At 49.9% G+C, this 2,865-nt stretch overlaps 2 protein-coding genes across 2 annotated transcripts in view; both read right to left on the bottom strand.

Moving 5' to 3' along the window:
* The window catches only part of PPTG_22013 (hypothetical protein), a gene marked incomplete at its 5' end in the record, with an annotated part of 3,951 nt that extends 2,762 nt beyond the window's left edge, over window positions 1-1,189 (bottom strand). The window contains 4 exons of the mRNA XM_008901620.1: window positions 51-523; window positions 589-833; window positions 897-1,012; window positions 1,142-1,189. Of these exons, the coding sequence (XP_008899868.1) occupies window positions 51-523; window positions 589-833; window positions 897-1,012; window positions 1,142-1,189 (882 nt within the window). The remainder of the gene's footprint in view (window positions 1-50; window positions 524-588; window positions 834-896; window positions 1,013-1,141) is intronic.
* An 848-nt stretch (window positions 1,190-2,037) lies between these two features.
* On the bottom strand, window positions 2,038-2,853 carry PPTG_07066 (hypothetical protein). Its single transcript, XM_008901224.1, has 2 exons — window positions 2,568-2,853; window positions 2,038-2,478 (listed from the first exon to the last, which is right to left on the bottom strand). Exons 1-2 carry the CDS (start codon window positions 2,818-2,820, stop codon window positions 2,333-2,335), a joined length of 399 nt encoding a protein of 132 aa, XP_008899472.1. The 5' UTR covers window positions 2,821-2,853; the 3' UTR covers window positions 2,038-2,332.
* Between the last annotated feature and the right edge of the window lie 12 nt (window positions 2,854-2,865).

Here is a 2,865-nt window from a genome sequence, read left to right as displayed (position 1 = left end):
AAAAAAAAAAACGTTAGTTCCAAACTTTGCACTGACACAGCAAGTAATACGTACATCCATTTCTTGTCGAGCGTCTCCTTCCATAGAGTGACCTTGTGGTCACCCGAAGACACAGCCAGCACGTTACCAGTGACAGACCAGCTCACACGCCACACAGGAGCGTCAAACGTGTGCAGCAGCTCGCGCTTCCAGGAGCTGTCTTCGGCAGTCTGCGACCAAATGTACACGTGCTTGTCTTCGGAGCAACTGGCAATGAGGTTCACGGGCAATCCCGTACTCGGGGCCCACGCCACATCTCGCACCCAGTCGCTGTGAGCGGGAACAGCGCTCAGCTCCTGCTTGGTCCACTCCGACTCGCCCTCAGGCAGGCTCCAGATCTTGATGGTCTTGTCGCACGACGCCGTCACCACGCGGCGGATGGGGCCCGACGGGCCCTGCGATCCCACTGAGTTGAATGGAGCCCAGCTCACGGCGTTGCAGCCCAGCGCACTGTCCTTGAAATGGCTCACGCTCCAGCCCTCCGCTACGATAGTAACAACACAGTGAGCCACTACATACGAGTATCTTTAATTGCAGCCAAACACGTACGAGAGTAGCTGAGAACGGAGACGGTGCCGTCAGCAGAGGCACAGGCGAGTGCAAGGCCGTACTCGTGCGGCGCCCAGGCGATGCTGTTGACCGAGGACTCGTGGAAGGCGTGGACGTAGGCCTGGGTCCACTGGTTCAAGCTCTGTTCGCGGTAGATGATCACCTTACCGTCGTACGAACAGGCCGCCAGCAATACGCCAAACTTGGGGTGTGCCCACGACACTTGCCACACGGGGCCTTCGTGGCTGCAGCATGTACTAGCGATTAGCTGAGTGTCGTCATTGTCAATAGATACGATTTACTCGTACCCCGTCAGGATCTGCTCGTTGTTCTGCACGTCGCCCGTGACGTCGTACACCTTAATAGTGCGGTCCGAGGAGCAGGTGGCCAGACGCTTGCCGTAGTAGTCCAGCTGTGCGTCGTGCTGTTATACGTCGAGAAACAGTGGGAAGAGCAATAAAGCGGTTATTAACCACCATTTTTCGTCAGTTCTGAGGTGATGGAGACGAAACTGAGGCTGGAAAAAGACACACAGATGAATAATACGACGTACGATCATGTCCTCGTGCTGCGTGTCGATGGAGAGGATGGGGGCGCTCATACTAAGAAGCGGAGAGCAGTTGTCGAGGCTGGTGCTTTGTGCTTCGGTGGCACTTGGGAATATTGTTATTACTCGGCTAAGTGCGTTATTTTTCACTTGATTTCAATATGGGTAAGTTGCCCACAGTGTTGAAATTTGTGAAGAACAAAGTTGTGCTTCTTCTAGAATTAAAGTGCCTAAATTTCATAGCTTCTTGAAGAAGATAAGTAATTTAGGCACAGTAAAACCAGAGAGAGAGAGAGAGAGAGAGAGAGAGAGAGAGAAGAAAGTCTATTAAGTCTTGCTTATTTGATAGCAGCAATGTGAATCCGTTCACCTGAAAACCTTGCGACAGTTAAACGATCCTCACCTCGAGGAAGTTGCACATGCAGCACATTTCCACGCGTTAATACGTCATCAACACTCGTTTCGCTTCAGCTTTCACATGAATGGGGATGAAATGGTGAAGCTGTATCTGAATATGTAGCGATGATGGAGAGCTGGATTGCACACCCTACCAAGATGGATTACTGGATCCTGACTACAGGTGAAGCTATTGGTGCTGTTACTAGATGCAAGTTTTTATACTTCGAAAGATCCAATATTGTGAACCCTCCGAGGAGCGGTACTACTTCCTGCAGCTGGGCACCCACACATGCAACGAAGAGATTTTGTTGAAACTATTGGAACAAATTTCAATTTCCTGTGTGCTACGTTGCAGTTCGGTTTGACGATTGTTGTGGCCAGCACAAGGACAGCACAGCAACCAGCTTCCATTTGAACTCAACGAAAGGTGAAGTGCTGCTTGACATGGTGAAGTATGTCGCGACGGACGACAACTTTTGAAGAGTAGGAAATCCTATCTATATGTCGGCACAGATTTCATTTTTTTAACCTGGAAAAGCAGCGTGCTCAAAGCTTTGAGGTAAGAGGTCATTACAGCACACTACAACATAAAAAAAAAACCATGCAGCTGTACACCAGCTGCATAGTTTTTTTTTTTATTATGTTGAGGAGCTTCGTCGTTCTCCCGATTTCCACGCTATCTGCGCTACAGTAATTTGTATGAAGGTCAGCAAAATAAATATATATATAAAAAAACGAGTAAATCATCCTTGATTGTGGTACATGTATCTGAAAAGTTAAGCTTCTTATAGAATCAGCTCACCAGCCTGCGTTCTCGTCCTCGCTGGGTACGACCATGACGAGGCTTTGCCAGCCAAACTCCTTCCAGTTGAGCTGGAAGACAAGAACCCACGAGATAAAGAGCACCGTCCAGAAGCAAAAGCCCATGAACGACCGTCGTACCCCTGATGGCGGCAATAACAAACAGCAAATACCAACGTTAGACCCCTGGAGCCATACAGTGAACTCTATCATAGAAGGCTGCAGTACGCACACATGGTGACAGTGGAGTCGATGGACGGGTCCATGAATTGCTTGCGATAGAAAATGACGTTGACCAGGTGCAGCCACGGCAGGAACATCAGCCCACCAAGGAACATCTTGCGCGCTATACTCTCATCCGCCTCCTTGTTCAGGTTACGCGTGAAGTTGCCACGGTTGTTCGTCTCCGCAGGCGGCTCCGTGCGCGGCGCCTCCTCTAGCACCGGCGTATCCGTCACGGACTCGTTCTGCTGGTGCCTTGCCATCTTTGTCCTGGATGTCTGACTTTTGGCTCAAATGGAGTTTTTTTT

The sequence above is a fragment of the Phytophthora parasitica genome (genome assembly GCF_000247585.1).
Source record: "Phytophthora parasitica INRA-310 unplaced genomic scaffold supercont2.11, whole genome shotgun sequence".
Lineage (NCBI taxonomy): Eukaryota > Oomycota > Peronosporomycetes > Peronosporales > Peronosporaceae > Phytophthora > Phytophthora nicotianae.
This window is presented reverse-complemented; position numbering and strand designations above follow the sequence as displayed.

Coding starts and splice junctions, on each gene's coding strand:
- PPTG_07066 (XM_008901224.1), bottom strand. CDS start 2,820: ATGGCAAGGCACCAGCAGAACGAGTCCGTGACGGATACGCCGGTGCTA. Junction 2,479..2,567: donor CGACTCCACTGTCACCATGT/GTGCGTACTGCA, acceptor TGCCGCCATCAG/GGGTACGACGGTCGTTCATG.